This window comes from Heloderma suspectum, chromosome 1, assembly GCF_057233095.1.
Source record: "Heloderma suspectum isolate Gila_16-S chromosome 1, 16-S_ref, whole genome shotgun sequence".
Classification (NCBI taxonomy): domain Eukaryota; kingdom Metazoa; phylum Chordata; class Lepidosauria; order Squamata; family Helodermatidae; genus Heloderma; species Heloderma suspectum.
In genome coordinates, this window is record NC_139458.1 from 214276374 (window position 1) to 214301787 (window position 25414).

At 42.9% G+C, this 25414-nt stretch overlaps 1 protein-coding gene across 5 annotated transcripts in view; it reads right to left on the reverse strand.

The window, feature by feature from the left end:
* PLEKHM3 (pleckstrin homology domain containing M3) overlaps positions 1 to 25414 on the reverse strand; it is a 107344-nt gene that overhangs the window by 33749 nt on the left and 48181 nt on the right. For 2 of the 5 annotated variants that reach the window (XM_084818893.1, XM_084818899.1), the window contains 2 exons: positions 24752 to 24945; positions 14972 to 21962 (listed from right to left, as the gene is read on the reverse strand). In XM_084818893.1, coding sequence (XP_084675019.1) covers positions 21938 to 21962; positions 24752 to 24945 — 219 coding nt within the window. In that variant the 3' untranslated portion in view covers positions 14972 to 21937. Of the gene's footprint in view, positions 1 to 7865; positions 8118 to 14971; positions 21963 to 24751; positions 24946 to 25414 lie in introns of those variants that run through there. The other 3 variants (XM_084818879.1, XM_084818870.1, XR_014785595.1) reach the window with 2 other exon arrangements.

The window sequence follows — 25414 nt, forward strand, 5'->3', positions numbered from 1 at the left end:
AACATTATGAGCATGTCCAAGATCAGATGGAGGTCAATTCAGACACGACATTTTAGTTCAATGTTGTAGTTTTCGTGAAGGAGCACTGGCGAACACTATCATTTATTCACATTACGAAATCAGTTTAGATCTTGAGAAACTGCATTGCAACATGGTTCTGCAGAAGAAAACTTGGCATACAAAAACAGTGCTGCTTTGCTGCAGTACGGGAACAGATTTTGAAATTCTTTGAAAAAATACAAAGAAAGTTTGCAACAAACAACATTCAGAAACAAATTCACAACAGCAGGGAGGGGCAGGCTGCTCTAATGAAGTGGAGGGGTGCAGAGAGGGTGATCCTCATTAGTGAACATGCAATGCAATCCTACCCATGTCTACTCAGAAGTAAGCTCCACTGAGTTCAATAGGCCTTATCCACAGATAAATGTGTATAGGACTCCAGCCTAAGGAGTAAATCTTCAGTGGGTTGGGAGTCAAGGGAAAGAAGTATTTCCTGAAAATGCTGGAAAGTAACACCAATAGATCAAGCACAGCAATAAAAAGAAAATCCCCAGTATGGTACAAGCCAATGCTTATTAAAGGATCCTGGTGTTTCAAGCCATCAAGGTTAAGGAGATCACAGATGGTATATTTAGGCAACGTATAGCTTGCCTTTCAAACTGACAGATTCTCAAAGAAGGGTAGAAATAAAAATAATACAAATAAAATCACAACAAAACAGACAAAATGAAACTAAGTCAGCATTAAAATAGTATTAGCAAGGAAGACTTCCGGTCAGAGCCATGTCGCCCTGGCAAGCGTCCTGCGGAGGCTCTGCAGGTCGCCTCCTCAAACAGCTTTTAAAAGGTTGAATAACCTTTTCATCTTCCCCTGGGATTAAAAGGGGAAGCTAGAGTACCATCTGGATAAGATCTTAGAAGAACAACTCCTTTTGTGGAGTGGCAGAAGGGCTGGACTGTAAGGTTAGTTTTCTGGAGCATCATCTACTCAAAGCTGTTTTGAAACTCCTATTTAATTAGGAAACCTCAGGGCTGATGAGCTCCAATTTTAGTTAGTATTTATGAATTGAAAATACCAACAATATCTGAGGACCTGCGAAATCTGTCTAAGTGACAGTTTGTTTGTAATTATACTTACTCCAAGATTCTATTACTAATCTTCAAGGGGCTGTGGATTTAATTAATAGTTCTTTGCAAAAGGTGGAGAAGGTTAATGCTCTGCAAGACCAGGTGTCTGCACAAGAAACGGCTATGCATGCCTCTCATAATATCCTGTCTGCTAAAATTTCCCAACTGGAGGCATATACTCATAGAGCGAACCTGCGTATCCTTGGTGTCAAAGATCTGCCTGCTGATATAAGTCTGTCTAAATTACTGGATAAATTTCTGCATGAGCTACTCACTCTGACATCTGATTATCTACTTGATATTGAGCATGCATACCATGTTCCAGGTCCAGTTTGTGGCATCAAAGGGACTGCCTATACTGTTATAGTTCAATTTGCAAGAGTCTCCACAAAAAATCATATTTTGCATTTGGCAAGAGAAGTGGGAGAACTTTTTGGGTGGCCAACACGAGACAAAGTTATGTTATTTCCGGATTACACTAAAGAAATCACTGACAAAAGAAGGCGATTTACCAAGGCGAGAACTCAGTCAAGACAAATTAATCTGCAATATCATATCAAATACCCTGCTATATTTTGCATTCTTTTTGAAGGCCAGATAGAAAAGTTTTTAAATCATGAGATGGCGGAGGCTTGGCTAGCTGGTGCTCAAAATAAAGCACGGGAGACATCTTCCCCAGCCTCATGAGCTGGGAACTTTTCAACTATTATTGTTCTTCGGATTTGTTTGGGCTTCAAGGTTTGAGCAGCATGCCAGTGCAGAGGACAGTTTACATACATCCCCTTTTTCTTTTTTCTCCTTTTCTTACTTCCTTTTTTTTATATTAGACATGATATGCTATATAATAAAATTCCTGTTTGTGTGTATGGATATGTACACATTCATATATAGATTTAGAAATGATTTTTGTTGTTGTTTATTCAATCAGTCGCTTCCGACTCTTCGTGACTTCATGGACCAGCTCATGCCAGAGCATCCTGTCAGCCGTCGCCACCCCCAGCTCCCCCAAGGTCGAGCCCGTCACCTCCAGAATATCATCCATCCATCTTGCCCTTACTATTTAAAATATATAGTATAAAATATATTAGTGATTTGTTATTATTTCAAATCCTTTTTAATTTCCTTCCTTTTTATTATTACTATCATTATTATGATACTTTGATTAGTAATATTTTTGGCTGGCTAAATTGTTAAGCTTTACTATTATATGTTAACTGAAGGGCAATATATGGTCATTGGAAATTAACTGTATGCTTACTCCTTTGCTATAAGACTGATGATATGATACTGAAATGTAAGGGTGATTATCTATGCTGTACTGAATTGTAATATTGGCAAAGTTATAGGTATAGCTTTATGTAGAACAAAACTTGAAGTTTGTGTGTAATGGAGTGTAAATTTAATGCTTTTAAGTAACTTTTTAATATTTTTTCTTTTTTGCTTTCTTCTTCCTTTTCCTTCTTCTGTTCTTTTTCGTTATTGCTGTGTCCTCCTAAGAATACTGTGTTGTTGGAAACTGTAGATAATGACTAGGTTGTTGGTACTGTTAATTTCTTGATAAATAAATAAATTTCTTGATAAATTTATTTTATAAAGATAAAAAATAGAATAAAAAGTTTTTTTTAAAAAAATTAAAATAGTATTAGCAAAAGAGAATTAATCATAAAAACGACAAAGAATGTTGTGGCAGCTTAAAGACTAACAAGTTTATTCTGGCATAAGCTTTGGTGGACACTATTCACTTAATCAGGTGCATGAAATGTTAACCTCAAATTGGCAGATTTATATACACATGCCTTGGGTGTGGGGGGGAATATAAACTGTGTTGTCAGAGGGAACTGAAATGCAAAAATTGCATACAGTGATTATTACTTTCATGGTTGCCATTCACAAAGGCTTGTTGGGTGATAATGCAGACATCATTGCAATGGTTAGCAAACTAACATACGTAGTGTAATAAAAAAAAGTTGTCCTTATTCAAATCACAAGAAATATTTTTTTTGTGGTGCGATCCTATGCATGTTTAGATAGAGAAAAAGTCCCACAACTCCCAGCATTCCCCAGTCAGCATGGCTGATTGTGCCCTTGATGAATTGTACTTCAGCAATTTCAAATTATCTGTCTTTAAAATTCCTTTGTTCAAGAATGGCCACCTTAAGGTAATTGGCAGAATGCTCTGGGAGGTTGAAATGTTCCCCCACCAGTTTCTGAACATTGTCATTCTGATTTCAGATTTATATCCATTCATTGTTTTGCATAAAGACTGGCCTATTTATCCTATGTAGAATGCAGTAGGATTTTGCTGGCAAATAATGACATATATCAATTTGGAAGATAAGCAAATATGAACCCCTGATGTTGTGGATGGTATTCTTAGGTCTTGCAAAGGTGTTGCTAGAGAAGATATACGGGGACAGAGTTGACATCAGTGTCTGCCACGGGGTCTGGTTCCTGAGTTTTTTGTCGCCATCCACAACTGTGTACTGATGCATCAAATGCAGAAGTTACCACAGACAAAAGCCCACATTCTCATATCACCTCCAAACATGTGTCAAAATGTTGTGTTTTGTGTTGCAAATCCCAAGTTTTGTGCTGCTACTATTTACTTAAGCCTTGCTGAGTTCAATGGGGTTTTCTCCCTCGTAAATAAGGGGAACATTTCACGTTTTAAAATAACTATCTTAGTTGTTCAGATATCTTAATAAATTAGCATGCGCTGTCATGTTTTACAACTCACTTCATTAGATTCTATAAGTAGAACTGGAGGCTTTGATTCGGAAAAGACAGAGAATGGAATGCTTGCTGCAGATCTATCTATTTAACTTGGGAGTTGTGGCATAAAGCAACACAGAACTAGCATAGGTTTGGAGGTGATATGAGAATGTGTGTTTTTTAGCTTTTGCCAGACCCTCACCTAAGGGTATGTCATTTTCACCCTTCTGCTGGTGGCATAAAACTCAGGATTTGTGGCACAAAAGAGCACAAACTTTGGCACAAGTTCAGAGGTGACATGAAAATGTAGACTTTTTAGCATTTGCCAGGCCCCACTGCTGGAGCTTATAAGGCATTGTAACTGAGCTTATTTTAAGGCAAACGGCTATATGAACCTCCCAAAAGTAGCAGCATAGGCAATATATATAAGAACAGCACATATAGCATAAGATAGGCATAGGATGATAGCTAAGAGAACCAAATATTACTAGGCCTGATAAAATATTGGGTCAATAGTTCTAGCTTGTGTCAGAGTAAAATATAGGGGAATATTTGTATGGGGTAGTAGAGTCATTTGTACTTTGGCAATGAGAGTAGTTTAAGAGAAGGGGTTGTGGTTAATGTACCTTTTTAGATACATTGCCAACCACAGAGACAGGATGCTTAAGGAGAAGTTAGGGACTTTTCGAATTTCTCTGGAATTAGTCAAAACATCAGCAATGACGTTTTCAGAAGGGAAACACTTAGATTTAGAGTAAGTGGCTTAAATGAAGCTAGACTACTTTATAATAACCAGTCAGTCAACCTTATAGGATAATGGATACCAAGTATGTTAAAGGCTGGCATAGGACTTATGGGCATAAAAGAAAGTTTTACCTGATGGGATAGAAGGCAGGAACCTCACCTGACTCTAAAAGAGCTTCTGGGAGAGGGGACAGGGCCTCTGCCAGCAGAATTGTTGTAAGCCTAACTCTTTCCTTTGCATTTCTGTATTAAGTATGAAAGGTGTGTGTGAATGAATCTTTATAATAAAAAGTACTTTATTTCACTCTAACTGGTTGTATGTGTAAATAATATATTTGCATACAAACTCAACATTTTATTGTGTCACGACAGCCATATCTCCTAGCCCGTGTCAAATTCTAGTAGACAGGAAACAAAATCCTATCTTAATTCTAATTTCTTACACCACCTAAGGGCATGCCATTTTCACACTTCTGGTGGCAGCACAAAATTCGGGATTTGTGGCACAAAAGAGCACAAAACTTTGCCATAGTTCAGAGGTGATATAAAAGTGTGGATTTTTAGCATTCGCCAGGCTCCACCCAAGGGTATGTTACTTTCACACTTTTCTGCAGGAGAAGCCACCACCCAGGGAAAAGGGCGTGCCTGCTGCTGCTGCTGCTGCTGCCATCACCACCACCACCACTCTCCCTGTGGACTTCTGCTTGGCAGACCGCCAGTCCCTGCGGGACCAGGCCCCAGGTACTGAGCCAGCTGCACTGACCACCTCCACCTGTTCCCTCCTGGAAGGGATATATAAGCTGGCTGGCTGAGGTGGCCTGGGAGAGCCAGGATCTGCAGGAGAAGCCACCACCCAGGGAAGCGGGTGTGCCTGCCGCCGCCGCCGCCACTCTCCCTGTGCACTCCTGCCTGGAAGTATTTGTGAGGGGATGTATTGTTTTGATTTTTGTTTAACTGCTGATGGGGGGTGGTTTTGGGGGGGGATTCTGTTGTGTTTTTAGGGGTGGGTAGCCTGCCTGATAGCCAGGGGCAAGGGAGCATGTGTCCACCTGACAGAGGCAGTGGGGGTAGTGTTGGGGGCCAGAACACACTGAGGCTGGGCGGCAGGCGCTGGCGAAGCGCTAGGGGAAGGCCATGCCAGGTAAGGGGAACAAGGGGGAGATGTGTAATATCTGTCCCCTGTTCTGGGCCTGTCCAGAGCCAAAGGATGGCTGGGGGAGGCATGCCTCCATCTACTGGCCTTCGTCTGTTGCTCTGCAATGCCAGGTCTGTTACCCAAAAAACATCTGTCATCCATGACATGATCTGGGATGAGGGTGCAGACCTGGCATGTATTATGGAGACCTGGCTGGCTGAGGCCACTGCTCCAACTCTTGCTGCCATGTGTCCAGCCGGATTTTCATACACACAGCAGCCGAGGGCTGGGGATCGGGGAGGGGGAGTGGTTGTTATCTACCAGGAGGCTTGGTCTTCACCAGACCCCCTCTCTGGGAGACCAAATTTGCTGAGTGCATGTACTGGAGGTTGGGCCCAAAGGGCAGTCTGGGGATTCTGCTCGTGTACGGCCCACCCCGCTGCATGACTGACTCCCTGGCTGAAGTGCTTGAGGTGGTCTCCAATGTGCGTGTACAGTCCCCTAACTTATTGGTGTTGGGGAACCTCAATGTACATTCAGAGGCTGTCCTCACAGGGGCACCTCAGGATTTCATGGGGACCATGGCTTCCTGGGAGATGCACCATATTCCAACTGGGCCCACCCATGTTTGTTTATGGAGAAGTGGGGAGTGATTGGAAGTTGGCGGTATATCCACCACCCCCTTGTCATGGTCAGATCACTATTTGGTGATGTTGGACTTCTCAGTTCCACAAACCCTCCGCAGGGGTGGAGGGCCCATTAAAATGGTCCACCCCAGGCGTCTTATGGATCCGAATGGATTCCTGAACGCGCTTGGGGATTCTCTGGAACACACAAACGGCCATTTGGTCAAGACTCTGGTGGGTGGGTAGAATGTTGCAATCACTGGGGCATTAGATTGGGTAGCTCCGAAATGCCCTCTCCCCCTGAACAGGGCTTGGACTGCACCATGATTTAATCCGTGGTTACGAGCTCTGAAACAGGAGGTGAGACAGCTAGAGTGCCGGTGGCGGAAGTCTTGCTCCAAAGACGATCAGACATGGGCTAGAGCTGTATCTTCAGCCTATCATGTGGCAGGGAAGGCAGCAAAAAAGGAATATTATGCTGCCTCTATCGCATCTGCAGAGTGCTGTCCCAGGAGGCTGTTCCAGGTGGTCCGGAGCCTGGTCGGTCCAGTTGCTCCGGAACCGCTGGAGCATTCTAAGGCCTCCTGTGAGGCCTTGGCAAGGCCCTTTGCGGATAAAATTGATTGGATTAGGGGCGTTATTCTGTGCGCCATGGATACAGTTAGCGAGCAAGAGGCGGCCTGTGGCAAACCGGTTTTGTTCAATCAGTTCCAGCTTCTTCCTTCTGATGAAGCGGACAAGGTGCTTTCATCTGTGAGGCCAACTATCTGCTTATTTGATCCTTGCCCATCTTGGCTCATTATGAGCTGTAGAGAGAGGCTGGGTGAGGGGAGCAGGGTGGTGGTGAACGCCTCCCTCGAGGAGGTAGTGATGCCATCAGTTCTCAAGCAGGCAGTGATAAGACCGCTTTTAAAAAAGCCCTTCCTGGATCCCCAAGTTTTGAACAACTTTTGCCCAGTCTCAAATCTGCCATTTTGGGGCGAGGTGATAGAGCGGGTGATGGCGATGCAGTTGAAGGCACACTTGGAAGAAGCTGATTATCTAGATCCATTTCAATTGTTCTTCAGGCCTGGGCATGGGACAGAAAGGCCTTGGTGGATGATATGACGAGGGCCTTGGATAGGGGTGAATACTCCTTCCTTGTTCTCCTTGACCTCTCAGCGGCTTTTGATAGTGTTGACCACGGTATCTCCTGGACTGCCTGGAGGGGTTGGGCACTGGAGACACCGTATTACAGTGGTTTCAGTCCTTCCTCTCCAGCAGGTACCAGAGGGTAGCACTGAGATAGGAGGTTTCAGACCTCTGGCCGCTCACTTGTGGGGTGCCGCAGCGTTCCATCCTCTCCCCGATGCTATTTAACATCTACAGTCAGGGCCAGAAATATTGGAACAAGGATAACTGTTTTGGCAGTTGGCCTCTGTACACCACCACATGGAAGTTGAAAGGAAACACACCCAGATGGGAGCGAAGTCAGGACTTTCAGCTGTAATTCAAGGGGTTTGACAAAAGTGGGGCACTAACCGCTTGGGAAGGACAGCCAGTGGCATACACACACACCCATCGTCGGTGGCTCATAAGTAATGGAACGAATGGCTGACAAGCAGCTGCATGGCCAGGTGTGGCCTGTTTCCTGGGTACCCCATGACCAATCAAGCAGAGAAAAGGCCTGGAGGTGGTTCTGAGTGTTACATTTGCATTTGGTAACTGTTCACTGGAACTCCCAACATGAGGTCCAAAGAGGTGTCCATGCGAGTGAAGGAGGCCATCATTAGGCTGAGGAAACAAAATAAACCCATCAGAGAGAGAGCAAAAACAGTGGGAGTGGCCAACACAACAGTTTGGAACATCCTGAAAAAGAAGGAATTAACTGGCAAGCTCAGCAACAGCAAAAGGCCTGGAAGACCACGGAAGTCAACTAAAGTGGATGACCGCAGAATTCTGCTCATGGTGAAGAGGAACCCTTTCACAACATCTAGCCAGGTCAAGAATGCTCTTGAGGAGGTAGGCATGTCACTGTCAACATCTACAGTCAAGAGACAGCTTTATGAATGTAAATACAGAGGCTTCACAGCAAGGTGCAAACCAATGATAACGCTCAAAAACAGACAGGCCAGATTAGCCTTTGCCAGCAAACACCTAAAAAAGCCTGCCCAGTTCTGGAATAAGATTCTTTGGACTGATGAAACCAAGATTAACTTGTACCAGAATGATGGGAAGAGAAAAGTATGGAGAAGGAAAGGAACAGCTCATGATCCAAAGCGTACCACATTATCTGTCAAACATGGTGGAAGCAGTGTTATGGCATGGGCAGGTATGGCTGCCAATGGAACCGGGTCACTGGTGTTTATGGATGACCTGACTGCTGATAAAAGCAGCAGAATTCTGAAGTGTATAGGGCTATATTTTCTGCTCAGATTCAGCCGAATGCTGCCAAACTGATAGGTCGCCGCTTCATATTGCAGATGGATAATGACCCAAAACATACAGCAAAAGCTACCCAAGAGTTTCTCCAGGCAAAGAAGTGGGATGTTCTTCAATGGCCAAGTCAGTCACCTGATCTCAGCCCAATAGAGCATGCTTTTCACTTCCTGAAGACAAGACTGAAGGCAGAAAGACCCACAAACAAGCAGCAGCTGAAGGCAGCTGCAGTAAAGGCCTGGCAAAGCATCTCAAGGGAGGAAACTCAGCATTTGGTCATGTCCATGGGTTTCAGACTTCAGGCAGTCATTGACTGCAAAAGAATTTCATCCAGGTATTAAAGGCGATCCTTAGGTTTGGAATGATGTTGGTTTGTTCCATTACTTATGAGCCACCAATGATGGGTGTGTGTGTATGCCACTGGCTGTCCTTCCTGAATGGTTAGTGCCCCACTTTTGTCAAACCCCTTGAATTACAGCTGAAAGTCCTGACTTCGCTCCCATCTGGGTGTGTTTCCTTTCATCTTCAATGTGGTGGTGTACAGAGGCCAACCACCAAAACAGTTATCCTTGTTCCAATATTTCTGGCCCTGACTGTATGTGAAGCCGCTGGGGGCTATCATCAAGAGGTTTGGGGTGTGGTGTCATCAATACATGGATGACACGCAGCTCTACCTCTCCTTTAAATCTTCACCAAGGTTGGCCATAGAATCCCTGTCCAAATGTCTGGAGATGGTGAGTGGCTGGATGGGTAGGAATAAGCTGAAGCTGAACCCTGACAAGACCGAGGTACTTTTGGTGAGAGACAAAAGGAGGTTGGGGAATGTTGACCTGGTGTTGAATGGGGTATGGCTACCCTTGAAAGACCAGATTCGCAGCCTGGGGGTCATTTTAGACTCCCAGCTGTCCATGGAGGCTCAGGTGTCAGCTGTGAGCCGGACAGCGCTGTACCAACTCCATCCGATATGGCGGCTGCGTCCCTACCTTCCTGACCATCTGCTCCCATTGGTAGTACATGCCCTGGTCTCTTCTCGTCTAGACTACTGTAATGTGCTCTTTGTGGGGTTACCCTTGAAGACGGTTCGGAAGCTGCAGCTGGTACAGAACGCGGCAGCTCGTCTGATTAAAGGCAGCCGCCGGCGTGATCACATCACTCTGGTGCTGAAGGGGTTGCACTGGTTACCAGTTGTTTTCCAGGCCAATTCAAGGTGTTGGTTTTGACCTTTAAAACCCTATATGGTTCTGGCCCAGCCTATCTTAAAGAGCGCCTCCAGCTACACCAGACAGGCTGCTTAACAAGATCAGCTTCGGATGGTCTTCTCTCTGTCCCATCAGCCAGGACAGCCAGGCTGGTGAGGACAAGGGGGAGAGCCTTCTCTGTGGTGGCCCCCACTCTGTGGAACTCCCTCCCTAGGGAACTCAGCCATACCCCTCTTTAATGAGCTTCCACCACACATTAAAAACGTGGTTGTTCAGGCAGACATTTGGGGTGGGTTAGGGTATTTTTTGAAATATGATGTTTTAAAGTAGAATTTTATTGTTTTAAAATTGTATTGCTGTACATCGCCCAGAGTGGCTGCGTGACCGGCCAGATGGGCAATTAAGAAATTCAATAAATAAATAAATTCACACTTTTCGTGGTGCTCAAAACTCAGGACTTGTCGTACAAAAGAGCACAAAATCAGCACAAAACTTTGGCATGGGTTTGGAGGTGATATGTCAATGCTGGTTTTTGTGTGTGTTAACTACAAAACCACATGTGATGTATCAGTACAGAGTTGTGGGTGGCGGCACAAAATTTACACAAAACTTTAGCATAGGTTTGGAGGAGATACTAGTTTAGGGGTTTGGAGTTAACAGAGTTGGTGACTCTGTGTTGGTGACTAGTGGTGTTGTTGTTTTCTGTTCTGGGTCTATCCCATAGTAGATTATTTGTGTTTACCAGCCTGGCCCTGTTGATCTGTTTTTTACTTCATTGGGCAAGTACTGTATTCTCAGAAATGCCTGATTTAAATCCTTAATCTGTGAGTCTCTGTCTGACAAGTCTGAGCAGATGCAGCTGTATCACAGGGCTTGGCTGTAGACAATGGATTTTGTGGTGTATTTTGTGTGGAAGCTAGAAGCATGTAAGTATGTGTAGTGATCTGTAGGTTCCTGATATAGGGTGGAAATAGAGTTGAAACTCTTCATGAATTGTTATCTGACTTTGTGATTCCTTTGTTTGAAAAAAAAAGCCACGTTACAGTCATTGACAGACTGTCCTGGGACTTAAGGTGGAATTTCCTGTGGTTTGAATAAGGACAACGGTTTGTTTGTTTTTAATCACACTCCATATGTTAATTGGCTCACCACAGCAATGATTTCTGTGTTATCACCTAAGAACATTTTGTGAATGGCAGCCATTAAGGTAATTATTACTGTCTGTACTTTCTGCATTTCACTTTTCTCTGCCAACACAGTTTACATCCCCCACCCCCACCCTTCCAGCACGTGTATATAAATCTGCCAATTTGAGATTAACACTTCATGCATCTGATGAAGTGGACAGTGTCCATGAAAGTTTATGCCATAATAAATGTTTTATTTTCAAGGGTGCAATCCTATGCACATTTAGACAGAAAAAAGTCCTACAACTCCCTGCATGCCCCAGCCAGCACTTTGTTGTTTTTGCTGCAACAGATACCCCTCTGGTAATCATTAAAAGCCTGTCTAAAAAAGGAAAACTCTGAGTGGTTGCTTAAAATGGGCAAACACTCAGATCTGTAGTTCATTTACATTCCTAAAAGTTCCACTGACCTAAGTTCCTAGGCAAGTTTTGCATTTGCAGGGTTTTGCCAAGAAATATGTCAATATGGAAAGGATTCCCCAAGGTAGAAAATGTAAAAACTGCTGCAAGACAGCATTGGGTCTCCGACTGACTCACCATTAATCATTCCTGTTGAGAAAGTCCTGAAACTGGTCAAAACACTGAAGAAATTGTCTTTTTTTTCTGGATATGGTAAAATTATTATTTAGAAGCAATCCTATACACACTTACCTGGGAGTAAGTCCCTGTGAACTCAGGGGCACTTACCTCTGAGTAGACACATATAGGATTGCATTGTAAGACAGCCTTCCCCAACCTGTTTATAACTCCCATCTTGGGAGTTGTAGTCCAACATATCTGGAGAGCACCAGGTTGGGGAAGGTAAGCCCCACTGAGTTCAATGGACTTACTCCCAGGTAAGTGTTTAGAATGTATAAGATTGCAGCCTTAAGCAGTTTCTCTTGGTTTGTGGTCTTGATTTCTGTTCCACTGCTATGTTAAGGGTGTAGGTACGGGGGGGGGGGGGCGTTTTCAAAAAACGGTTTAAAATTAAGTTTATGGTGAGGTTTTTTTTTAATTGTTGTTGTTTGAGACTATTAGATGGAGCAGTGGAATATACATATAAAAAACAAAAGGAAAGAAGGATAAAAGGACAAGGCGGTACCTCTTCTGGATGATAATTACAATGTCACCCCTAATTCATCTTGGTACTCTGAACATGCAGACACTGACCACCATTAAGTCAACTTTTTGCTCTCCCCTTTCCCCTTCCCTCCCAAACCTACTTTTTGTAACATCTTGTCTGATGGAAATCTCCATCTCAAAAGCTTGCACATTTTTGGTGATGTTTTGGTTGTCCTAACAAGGGTATTACACACTAATCTGGGTTGTGGATTTTTTCTTACAGTCAACCTTAGGGTTTTTTCCCCCTCTTCTACAAAATGATAGTGATCGATCGATCAATCTATCTATCCAGAGTGGACTTTTGTCTACTGGATCAGGGAGGGTTTGGAGACATTACATCTAACCAGAGTAAGGACCTTGGTCTCACGGGGAGCTTGCCATGTGTTTCTATATCTTTCCCACTGCCAATTAGTTTGAAGCATAACAGTCATGAAAGATAGAACCAGACATTTCATCCATCCTCACCTCTCAGCCGTATTAGGTATGTATCTGCACAAACAAAAGGTTATCGCTTACGTTTCTCTGGCAAACAGAACTATAGATAAGGTTTTGTTTTCTGCGTTTGAGGCGAAGTTGCAGGGTTTGTAGCTATGTTCCTTTGTTAGCAATAAATACTCTCTGGAGGCATTTAAGAGACAGTTTGTCATCGGCTCAGAGTAATTTTTCTCCACTGAATTAAACACCGTGACAGCTAGACTAAAACGAACGCAAATAGACTGCCTAAGTCCTATGCTAAAAGCCAAAGTACAAATGTGATAAGCATAGAGTAAATTCTGCAGTTCACATTGCAGCTCAAAGAAATCAAGGCAGGTGGGCATAAATCAATCAAGTGTTCTTATGCCAATGAAGGCTATATATTTAAGAAACAGTTTTAAGTAAGCATAAACACAGTTTGACCAAGTACTGTTCTTTTTAGATGACAAACAGCAATGCTCCCCCATCTAACCACTTTTAGAACTTTATGTACATTGTAAATTTAAGCTTAGACCTTTTAAAAATACAAATTCTGATGGACCACCCAATCCTGTAGACTGGACTGCCTTGCAGTAATAAAGAGCATGACTTGATTTCAATGCCTGACAACCAAGACAGCCATCTAGCTGTCTCCCCCTTGCCAGGCTAACCACTTACTAGAGAAAAAGAGGCACTGCACTGGGCTGATGAATTACATCCTGGGATGATCAAAAGGTTCTTAAGATGTTGTTGCTGGCAACCCCTTCTCCACCCCATCCATGTACCTACTTCTTCCTGCTTTTTAAAAAAAGAACCAAGTAACTTGAAGACATCTCCACAAAGATACAATGACCTGGGTGCACAACCAAAATAAGCCACGGTGGCGTATTTAAATTACAGCATGATTTCCATAATCACTGCCCGGGTGTAGCTTGTTGTAGTGTCTGAACCTGGGTGGCATGGCTTGTTGGAGGGGGAAACAACCCTCTAATAACCCTACAACTCCCCATGAGTTATTGCAGAGTTGTTCCCCCTCTAACAGTCCATGCCACCTGGGTTCGGATGACACGACAAGATGCGTCCCAGCAGTTATTATAGAAATCGTGCCTGGCATGCACTGCAATTTAAATAAGCCACCATGGCATATTCTGATTGTGCAAACCAGCCCAAATCAACAAAATTAACCCCCAAAACAAACTAGCTACATAGAAATGCCCTATAATTTAACCCCAGGTAAAGTAGAGTTACTCAAGCCCCTTCGCCACAACAAGGCAGTGATCCCCTTCATGGATCACTGCCTTGTTGTGGCGAAGGGGCTTGCGTAACTCAGTGAAGCCATAAGCTATGCCGTGCAGGGCCACCCAGGACGGACAGGTCATGGTGGAGAGTTCTGACAAAATGTGGTCCACTGGAGAAGGAAATGGCAACCCACTCCAGTATTCTTGCCAAGAAAACCCCATAGAACGTATCACAAGGCTAAAAGCTAATAGAGTTTTGCCAAGAGAACATGCTGATCATAGCAAACACTCTTTTCCAACAGCACAAGAGGCGACTCTACACATGGACATCACCAGATGGTCAATACTGAAATCAGATGGATTATGTCCTTTGCAGCCAAAGATGGAGAAGCTCCATACAGTCAGTAAAAACAAGACCTGGAGCTGACTGTGGCTCAGATCATGAGCTTCTTGTTGCAAAATTTCGGCTTAAATGGAAGAACGTAGGGAAAACCACTAAACCATTCAGGTATGACCTAAATCATATCCCTTATGAATATACAGTGCAGGTGAGGAATAGATTTAAGGGATTAGACCTGACAGACAGAGTGCCTGAGGAACTATGGACGGAGGTCCGTAACATTGTTCATGAGGCAGCAACTCAATCCATCCCAAAGAAAAAGAAATGCAAGAAAGCCAAGTGGCTGTCTGAGGAGGCTTTACAAGTAGCTGAGGAAAGAAGGGAAGCGAAAAGCAAGGGAGAAAGGGGAAGATATATCCAACTGAATGCAGAGTTCCAGAGAATAGCAAGGAGAGACAAGAAGGCCTTCTTAAATGAACAATGCAAAGAAATCGAGGAAAACAACAGAATGGGAAAGACTAGAGATCTCTTCAAGAAAATTGGAGATCTCAAGGGAACGTTTTGTGCAAAGACGGGCATGATAAAGGACAAAGAAGGCAGGGACCTAACAGAAGCAGATGAGATTAAGAAGAGGTGGAAAGAATACACAGAAGAACTATACAGGAAAGATCTTAATGTCCCTGATAGCCATGAGAGTGCGGTCACTGAACTTGAGCTGGACATCCTCGAGAGTGAAGTCAAGTGGTCCTTATGAAGCATTAGTAACAACAAAGCTAGCGGAGATGACAGTCTTCCAGCTGAGCTATTTAAAATCCTAAAAGATGATGCTGTTAAAGTGCTGCACTCAATATGCCAACAAATTTGGAACACTCAACAGTAGCCGCAAGACTGGAAAAAGTCAGTTTACATTCCAATTCCAAAGAAGGGCAACGCCAAAGAGTGTTCAAACTACCGCACAATTGCGCTCATTTCACATGCCAGCAAGGTGATGCTCAAAATCCTACAAGCTAGACTTCAGCAGTATGCGAACCGAGAACTACCGGAAGTACAAGCTGGGTTTTGAAGAGGCAGAGGAACTAGAGATCAAATTGCCAACATTTGCTGCATCATGGAGAAAGCAAGAGAATTCCAGAAAAACGTCTATTTCTGCTTCATTGACTACGCTAAAGCCTTTGATTGTGTGGATCACAACCAACTGTGGCAAATTCTGAAAGTGATGGGAGTACCAGACCACCTTACCTGTCTCCTGAGAAACCTGTACGAGGGTCAAGAAACGACAGTAAGAACCAGACATGGAACAACCGATTGGTTCAAAATTGGGAAAGGAGTACGACAAGGCTGCATATTGTCACCCTGCTTATTTAACTTATATGCAAAGTACATCATGAGAAACGCCGGGTTGGATGAATCACAGGTCGGAATTAAGACTGCTGGGAGAATTATCAACAACCTCAGATACGCAGACGATACCACCCTAATGGCAGAAAGCGAAGAGGATCTCAAGAGCCTCTTGTTGAGGGTGAAAGAGGAGAGTGCAAAAGCTGGTTTGAAACTCAACATTAAAAAAACGAAGATCATGGCATCTGGCCCCATCACTTCCTGGCATATAGAAGGGGAAGAAATGGAAGCAGTGACAGATTTTACTTTCTCGGACCCCAAGATCACCGCAGACGGTGACTGTAGCCATGAAATTAAAAGACGCTTGCTCCTTGGGAGGAAAGCTATGGCAAACCTAGACAGCATAGTAAGAAGCAGAGACATCACCTTGCCGACAAAGGTCCGTCTAATCAAAGCTATGGTTTTCCCAGTAGTAATGTATGGCTGCGAGAGCTGGACTATAAGGAAGGCTGAGCGCCGAAGAATTGATGCTTTCGAACTGTGGTGCTGGAGAAGACTCTTACGAGTCCCTTGGACTGCAAGGAGGTCCAATCAGTCAATCCTAAAGGAAATCAACCCTGACTGCTCATTGGAAGGACAGATAGTGAAGCTGAAGCTCAAATATTTTGGCCACCTAATGCAAAGAGAAAACTCTCTGGAAAAGACCCTGATGCTGGGAACGACTGAAGGCAAAAGGAGAAGGGGACGGCAGAGGATGAGATGGCTAGATAGCATCATCGATGCAATTAATATGAACTTGAGCACGCTCCGGGAGAGAGCACAGGACAGGAAGGCCTGGCGTGCTATGGTCCATGGGGTCACGAAGAGTCGGACACGACTGAACGACTGAACAACAACAAAGTAGAGGCCTGTACTGATTTGCCTAATAAAGGTACTGAAAGCTTACCTATTACAATGAATTCCTACTTTACTTTGGCTTCACAATTTTTCATCTACACCATTCCAATAACTATAATGGCTATTCTTCACCAGATATCAGAGGACGCACTTCTCATAATTTATTCATTTTTTAAAATTAATTTTAATTCTCTAGTTTTCTCAGAGAAGCTGGAATAGAACTTTCCTGCTCTTAATCAACAAGTGTGAAGGTTCACCTCCAGGTAAACTCAGCCTTCCCCAACCTGGTACCCTTCAAATGTGATGGACTTCAGCTCCCACCATCCCCAGCCAGCATGGCCATTAGCCGTGCTGGGTGGGCATGAAGAGTGTTGTAGTCCAACACATCTGGAGGGCACCAGGTTGGGGAAGGCTGAGTAAGGTAGTTATGTCAATACAAGAACAAATAATTATACTGAGCTGGCCTGTTTGGTTCTGGAACTGTTCCTACACATCTGTGTTTTAATATTGTAGTAACCTTAATATTTTACATTCTGCAATAGTCTAATTCAGAACATAATTGTTTAGAAACATTTATCAACGATCTTGTTTATTCATACCTGAAACTAAGCATAGGCAGGAAACATTTAAATAGTTAACTTTTCATCTACTGTGGCACAGAGGTGATGGTTGTTTTTGCAGGTGCACTTTTAAAGTTTTCTGTAAGCATTTCCTAAAGTGATAAATGTATGTTGGATGTGAGTAGTGCCAATTTTTCAAGCAATGCTTTTTGAAAGTGAAAACAATTTTGAATCTCAGGGATATTTTAAAAGGCAATATCTCACAATAGAGAAAATGGACACCTGTCAATTTATAATGTCCAGTATTTTCTAATCTCCTTTCCAAAGAGTGACCAATTGTGTTATCTCCCTTTGGAGCTACTGAAGAGCCACAATTTGGGCAGGTTCCCTAGAAGCAAATACAAATATTTTGAAAACTGTGTATGATTTTTAGTAACACTTCAAACTTGGCTTTTGGAAAGCTATGTTACTTTAGATCAGCATCCAATACAGCATTTCTAAAGTCTTGTGATATTGAATATAGTTTATTCTTTCAAATTTCTTCTCTGGAAACCCAGGATGACAGATTTCCATGAACTGCTCCTGTGAAGTACATGAACTTGAAAATATTTTATGCAAGTTAGTCACATCAGCAGTTTGTTCCCTGACAGAGCTGTAAGTTGTGAAATGCCACGTTCCAAGTTGGCAGTTCATGGGTCTGTAAGAAAGCGAGCAGCTTGCCCATGCACAATACATTACTGTCAAATAGAATACATTCACCTGTGATGCATTAATCATTCATATAACATGCTTGTGCATGTGTGCAGACCCAGGAAAGACTTGAATGATCCAAAAAACAACAGGGAGTCTTGTGGTACCTTGAAGATGAACACATTTATTATAGCATTACAAAATCGTTAGTCTTTAAGGTGCCACAAGACGTTTTGTTGACTAACAAGTCTCCCCCTCTGGAAATTGTGTGATGCAGTTACCTCATATCTAGGAGAGGGGGGGATGAAAAGCAGTCCTTGTTTTTTCAGTGAACCTGTACTCTCTGGGCTCACAGTGGATTGACGAAAGAGCAACGGTGGCTTTAATATTTTCAGCCTCCTGCAGGAACAACCTTTTTCTTACTCTCTGAGTCTCGCTAATATACATAAGGTAAATTAAGCAGTACTGACATTTCCTCACCAGCAATATATGCAATACTGTTCTGTGTGAAAATCTGCCTGCTTGCAGGGAGCACAACTGGATGAAAAACTTTGCTCTATTTTCCATTTCTTTTTGGAGGGCAAGGCATGTTTACAGAAGAAGGTAAAAACTGGCAAAGTAAGTGTTGAGAGCACAAGAGTCCTAAGCAGGTCCCTGTTGAAATGGTAATAAATTCATTTGGAATGTAAAAAAGATACTACATTGTCTCTCCTCTCAGAGTCAGGAAGACAGAATAATACAAAAAGAGACAGGCATTTCCCAGTAGTTACCACTATCGAATTTATAGTTCCCTCCCTGAAATGTCTTGCCTAATGAGTTAACTTTACAGGTTTGTATTATTTATTAATAGGGTTTTCCCCCTTTCCTTACCTACAGTGATAACAGAGAGGGACCACATACTCCACTGCTTCCCATCCTGAGGCTGCAATCCTTTATCCTTAGCTTTTAGGGCTAGATTTCACAAGGAAGATGCCTCTGCCCGCTGTTCTTCACACCCACTCTTTACAACCCCACTTATGAGCTAGTGTGACCAAGAGTGGCAGCCTCAATCCTGTGACACCTAAATCTCATTAGAAAAGCTCTCTTTGCCTTCTGTCCATTCTTCAGGAATAGAGGTTCTAGGGGCTGCAGAAAGTCAACCCAAATTATAGCTTTGCCTAGCAATTGTTCATTTGCTAAATTGTTCATAACTGCAATGTCATTACCAGTCACCAATTCTGGAAGAAATACACGAGGACCCAAGTGAGAAAACTGGTTTTGTTCTAGGTTGAAAATGTTTATCATCTGATATTCAAAAATTATCTCTGAATTATATTTGATATAATGAAAGCAGACGAAAGCGTACAGATGATAGGCGATTCAGCTCCAGCAGCTATCAAGAGGGTCTGATAAATTTATTTCTAGTGCCATAATTGTTGTTGTTGTTGTTATTATTATATTTATTTATATCCCGCCTTCTTCCCAATACTGGGACTCAAGGTGGCTTTACAACATTAAAAACTTGTACAGTTAAAACCTATAAATAGAAATTTATCTATTTATAGATAAAGATATATCTTTATCTATAAATAGATCTATCTATCTATCTATCTATCTATCTATCTATCTATCTATTTATAGATAAATAATAGATATCTATTTATAGATAAAGGGGGTTGGACTCGATGGCCTTGTAGGCCCCTTCCAACTCTACTATTCTATGAAATATACAAAAGTTAAAAATATAATTAAATCACCAATAATATTAAAATTATATAAAATATCAAAAATTTTAAAGACAACAAGAAATATAAACCATAGTATCCATCCATCATATTCTCACAGGTCGAGATTATCTATCCCCAAAGGCCTGCTGGAACAAAAAAGTTTTTACCTGCCTGAGAAAGCATACCAAGGAGGGTGCCACTCTTGCCTCCCTGGGAAGGGAGTTCCAGAGCCTTGGGGCAGCCACTGAGAAGGCCCTCTCCCGCATTCCCACCAGACAAGCCTGTGATGCTCGTGGGACCACGAGAAGGGCTTCCCCTGAAGATCTCAGGGCACAAGTAGGCTCATAGGGGAGAATACAGTCTTTCAGATAACCTGGACCTGAGCCATACAGGGCATTATAAGACATGACCAGCAATTGTGCCCGGAAACAGACTGGGAACCAGTGAAGCTGTTTTAGCAGGGGAGTTGTATGCTCCCTGTAGCCAGCCCCAGTCAGCAGTCTGGCGGCAGCTCTTTGAACCAGCTGAAGTTTCCAAATGCTCTTCAGAGGCAGCCCCACATAGAGCATGTTACAGTAATCCAAACGGGATGTAACTAAGGCATGTGTCACTGTGGCCAAGTCAGACATCTGAAGGAACAGGCACAGCTGGCGCATGAGCTTTAACTGTGCAAATGCACTCCTGGCCACCGCTGAAACCTGGGCATCCAGGCTCAGGGCTGAATCCAGAAGTACACCCATGCTGTGAACCTGTGTCTTCAGGGGGAGCGTAACCCCATCCAGCACAAGCTGAATCCCTATTCCCATATCTACCTTTCGACTGACCAGGAGCACCTCTGCCTTGTCTGGATTAAGTTTCAATTTGTTTGCCCTCATCCAGTCCTTTATTGCTGACAGACACTGGTTTAGCACCACAACAGCTTCCTTGGAATTAGATGGAAAGGAAAAGTATCATTGGGTGTCATCAGCATACTGGTGACACCGAACCCCTAAACTCCGGAAATCTCTCCCAGTGGTTTCATGTATATGTTAAATAGCATGGGGGACAAAACAGAACCCTGAGGAACTCCACAGGCCAAAGGCCAGGGAGTTGAACAGGAGTCCCCCAGCACCACCTTCTGGATCTGCCCCTCCAAGAAGGAATGGAGCCACTGTAAAACAGTGCCTCCAAGTCCCATCCCAGTGAGGTGGTCCAGAAGGATATCATGGTCAATGGTATCGAAAGCCACTGAGAGGTCTAGCAGAACCAACAGGGACACACTCCCCCAGTCTAGTTCCCAGCGTAGGTCATCCACCAAGGCTGTTTCTGTCCCATAACCGGGTCTGAAGCCAGATTGAAATGGAATAGTTAAAATGGCATCCTAAATCACATCTGTATGTGGAACAGAATCCTACAGCTCTGCCCTGGATTGTAGCTGCAATTGTGTTGTAGGTTTTGTATTATGCTGGCATTTGTTGTTTTTATGAATGTCTGTTCTTTTATTACCATATCACTTTTTATTATACAAATTTTATTGTTGTAAGCTGCCTTGGGAGAGCTTCTGCCCTGAAAGGCGGCCTAGAAATATTTCAAATAAATAAGTAAAATACAATTTGTGCCAGGCCACCCCCCTCCTCCCAACACACAGAGATTTTGCTCTATTGAGACCACAGCAGTGTTGTGCCAGTTTTCATGGAGGAACTATTGAGAGAATAGACCCATTGCATATCAAATGGTGTTCTCTTTGGTCGTACTCCTAGAAGCACAATGTTTCTAGGCAGCCCTAATATGCTGGGTAAGGCAAAGAGAGAAATCACCAATCTATCAGGGTAGACAAATGCTTTGGCCTCTCTAGGGCCAGATGTGGCTACAAGCAAAACATTACTGGTTGTGATGGTGCATCAGGATTCATATACTGATCATAAGCACTCCAGTGGCAGAGTACTGATCACTTTAGACTTCAAACTCTGGATCAACCTCAAGCTATCCACACTTTTGCAAAGAACCTCTGCTCCTCAGAAATGGCCACCATGCTGTAATTATCTAGGTCCTTATTTAAATTGCCAATATAACAAGCATCTGGGAGTCTTTAGGAAAACTGAACTGTCAGAGCTGTAAAAAAATTTTGTTCAAAGAGAATAAATACCAGGAACTCCAAGACCAAGTTCCATCACTGACATGTAGGCATATATAGACTGAAGTTCTAAGAAAGTAACAGCAGTTGCAACACACACCATAGGCAGCAATTTTGACATGTTTTCAGAAAAAAACTTGTACATTTTAAAGCACAAACATGGATCGTAATGAAAACTAGAAGAAAAAACACAGCACACTCTTTTCCTCATAAGAAAGGCTATCCATGTTGTAAAAGCAACAGGGTGCCATCGTGATTAATCAGTCTGCTCTTAGTTCTCTCTGGACGGCACTATTAACAGTTCGTTTCAGCTTGTTTATATAATTCTGACAGGCCTTCAAGACGGTGTTCTCAGAAACGCTGGCTATTCACATAACTGAGATGAAGAAGAAGCAGAAAAAAGAATTTCATCAAGAAAAAGTGAACCCTTAAGTTACCTCACATTCTTTTGAAACACTAATTACATTACAATTTAAGGCATACAAAACGATAAATAATATGGTAAATAACGGTTATGTTCTTGTTTGCAAAAAAGAAAATAGGGAACTGTGATAAAACTTTGCACATAGGCCACTAAGTAAAAAAGAAACACAGCAAGCCCCATGGGTCTGGGAAATATGCCATGAAGGAAAGAGATGGGGGAAAGCAATTCTGCAAAAATAGTAGCCCTATGCAGGCATTTGGAAATACAAAGCATGGAAGGGAGACAGTGATGTGTGCTCTGTTCCCTCTACCCCTGGCCTCCCCGTGTTGACAGGGAAGGTCTGAAGAGAGATTGTAACCGTGTTTGGTTGAACTGCATCTGGCATTTTGCTCTGCATCATGGGGAAGTCGGGGGCAGGGCCAGAGTGTGCATCCCTGTCAGCCCTCAAAGTCATTGTGACAGTTATGGGGTTTGAAAGCACTACAGATCACATCCAAACCAGACACAGCAACTGAGATGGTTTTTATAAGTCTAAGGTTAACGACAGCTTAACTGACCATGAAAGATAAAAATTAAATTATGTATTGTTACCTAAACATACACCTTTTATGGGTATTTTTATTTAATCCATAAAAAGGTCTCATTTTAAACCCTCCATCTTCATTGTGACATTTCCCATCACCATGTACAGGCGCACCTGTCCATGTGCCTCCCACATCTTTCCCCAAGAGCTATAGTGTAACATAACTTTATATTAACTTTGATAACAAGTTGATATATTTAACTCTCCATATCCCCCAAAATCTATGTCCTAACTTTACACTTTCTGTCTTCTATACCATGTCCACTCGACTGCTTCTTCAGTTTCTAATCCTCCTTTGTTTCAGTCCTTTGTAGCTTCCAATGGTTCTTATTTTCTCAGGTTTGCTTTTGTTCCTGTGCTCCCCTGAATGCCTCTTCACAGCTTCCTATGGACCCTTTTCTATCACCTTTTTCCATCAGCTCTGGCTCTTCATGGCTCAGCTAGTATCCTCACTTTCCCCCCTTTGCCCCATGTCTTCAAGCCCTATTGCTTTTTTCTCTTTGCTTCCTTTGATCTCTTTTCTTCTGCTCTCTTCACTGACTTGGCTTGGCCCTCCCTGCCTCTTTATTTTAATCAGAACATTCTTTTTTCTTTGGTGTTAATCAAAAGTGGTAATTTCTTTCTCTGATGCCTTTTCTGAACTGTACCCTCCATAAACCACACTGCCTTCAGTTTCATACAAATTGAAGGAGACACTATTACCAGTTTTGCAAATGAAGGACATGCAAAAAAGATAATGTTGCCTACGGATGTATGTGCAAGAGCAAGGCAATTATTAATAAAATATTACATGTGCTCTCCTCACAAAGTTGCAGGTTTTTTTTTTGAATTACAGCTTTAAACACTCTCTCTCTCTCAGACACACAGGTACATTTAAAACAAGAATGTGGTTACTAACATCTAGCACCTTGCTGACATAAATATCTTCCTTTAGTTGTTCTTGACATTATTAATCAAGGCACTGACATAGGTTATCTCCTAAATAGCAAAGATCACCTCCCTTTGGTTACTGGGATAAAGATGCCAAGGCAAAAACATCTGGGTATCTATTTTTACACAAGCCTTTCCTCCTTCCCCCACCAGGACACAGTTCAGCAATGACAGAGCAGAGGGGGGAATAACCCCTCTATATAAAAGTTAATTCCCAGTATTCTAGCCCACGCACTTAACAGAACTCTAGTAGGACTGTACAGATAAGGGACTAGCTTGGTCATCAGTTATTTCCACTGAATCCTATGGGACTAAGGAAATGCTTTCCTTCTCACCTTTTCAGGGTCTGAAAGCCAATTCTGAAAGAAGGCAGGACACCCTTTTGAAAGTGGCCTGGCCCTGATCCTTGCTTTGCCTGAGGCAATGACCTCAATGATGGATGGGAGGCTAGGGGAGGAAAAGAGGGGGAGTAGGTGACTCCAAGCCTCAGAACTCTAAATGCAATTCCCCTGAGATGCTAAGAACTACTGCTAGGTCTTCCAGTGGTAATTAAATTAGATACAACATGGAAACCTCTCTGCAGATACATAAACCCTATTATGAGTGGGACCTTTTCCAGCAGTAGTTCTGGTCATAAGAACACTCAGGACAATGGGCTCAAAGTGAAGGACTTTGCCATAACTCGGTCCACATGCTTTGCATGCAGAAGGCTCCAGGATCAATCTCCAGCATCTCCAGTCTAAAAGCATCTTGGGCTGTAGGATGGGAGAAGTGTGTGATCTTGAGAGTTATCACAGGACAGAGTAAACACTGCTGGACTAGATGGATTGCTGCTCTGATACAGAGTAAGTCAGCTTCATAGGTCTTATATATAACTTGTTCCAAATTCTGCATGTTCTATTGCTCCACAGTGGGTATGTGATGACTGCATACATTTATATCTTGCTAAGTACACTTTAAAACCATTCCTCCTGTAGAGTTGCCAGTTTGTTTAGCCATTGTCTTCCTAATATCCCTCAGTGACACACTGAAGACTCAAAGATGTCTTAAGGCAGTGAACAACCCAAGTCCACTGGAAGTATCCAGTTACAACAACTACTAGGCAGACACAACAGGCAGCACTTTAATTGCTGGGTCATGGGAACCAAGGAAAGGAAGCGAGAGATGGACAAGCAGAGGAAGAGAGCCCCAAGGAAGCTTGTTCTTGCCTGTTACCCCTTCTTCCTACCTCCTTCGCAGGTCTTCGGCCACTGCTGCTCTGCAGCTGAATAAATAGGCTCGGAGGGATTTCAGCTGCTGTCTCAGACGGGCCACAGTTGCCAGTGGCTCAACGTGTCTGTACAACATAGGGTTTTCCTGCTGGATGTCAATCAGGGGCTCTTCATAAACATATTCCAGGAACTCTTTGGCTTGCTTTGATACCTAAAAAGGGGGAAAATCCATTAAGCTTAGCTCAGCTTCTAATAAATGCTCACAGGCAATCAATACTCTCTTCTTAGTGGTGTTACCCTAGTTCCACTTAGGTGTTCTGAAGTTGTAATACAATTTATCCAAATTGCTTAAGGGATGTCTTTATGCATCTGCATTACAGGATGCTTGGATAACACTTGGAAAACTATTTGAATGCTTGAAGTGTTGTTTAAGATAGTATTATGAAGACACAGAAACTACAGCAGCGATACAAACCGAATTCAGATAATCGAGATATTCAAATAATCAAGATTTAATTACTGGAAGGTTCTATAGGTCATGCTAATCATACACACACCGCCTATGTTATCAGTATTTAATAGTATTTGAAATAAGACTCACATATGTTTTGAAGCATTCCAATCTCAATAATAACCAAACAAGCAAAGTAAACTCCAATTGGGGAAGGTTGTTATCTTTA